At 43.1% G+C, this 476-nt stretch overlaps 1 protein-coding gene across 1 annotated transcript; it reads right to left on the bottom strand.

The window, feature by feature from the left end:
• Positions 1 to 36: 36 nt before the first annotated feature.
• LOC109341953 lies at positions 37 to 438 on the bottom strand (the record flags this gene model as incomplete). The annotated part of the gene is made up of 1 exon (XM_019579922.1): positions 37 to 438. A coding segment is annotated over exon 1 (402 nt), but the record flags the coding sequence as incomplete, so codon positions are not given.
• Between the last annotated feature and the right edge of the window lie 38 nt (positions 439 to 476).

Raw genomic sequence — 476 nt, 5'->3', positions numbered from 1 at the left:
GTAATAAGCATCAATTGAGAGGCTTCCTTGTCTTACAGTGTAAATTTCACGAAGGAGTTGTGATATTCTGAACATGTCACCTTGATGGTACCTTTCCCTAAGGTCTTTCCAGATTTCAAACGCGGTTTCCATCCAAAGAATGCTGGGGAGAATACTTGGATCAATTGATTTGTTCAGCCATGAGACGACTAAATTGTTGCATCTACTCCATAAGGAAGAGAGGGGATCATGAAGAGGTGGCTTGGGCAGGGAGCCATTTATGAATTCAACTTTGTTCTTTGTGTCAAGGGCCATTGTCATGGCTCTGGCCCATGAATGATAATTCCTTCCGTCGAGTATGGGTGAAACAAGGACAGCACCTGGATTTTCGTTTGGATGGAGGAAGTAGGGACTCCCTGGATCTTGAATAGGATTTTGTGTTGTTATCTGTCCAGCCATGTTTTGATCTTGAAAAATTCTGGTAGTTAGGAGCAGAG

Source organism: Lupinus angustifolius, unplaced genomic scaffold (genome assembly GCF_001865875.1).
Source record: "Lupinus angustifolius cultivar Tanjil unplaced genomic scaffold, LupAngTanjil_v1.0 Scaffold_1102, whole genome shotgun sequence".
In the NCBI taxonomy this organism is placed as follows: domain Eukaryota; kingdom Viridiplantae; phylum Streptophyta; class Magnoliopsida; order Fabales; family Fabaceae; genus Lupinus; species Lupinus angustifolius.
This window is presented reverse-complemented; position numbering and strand designations above follow the sequence as displayed.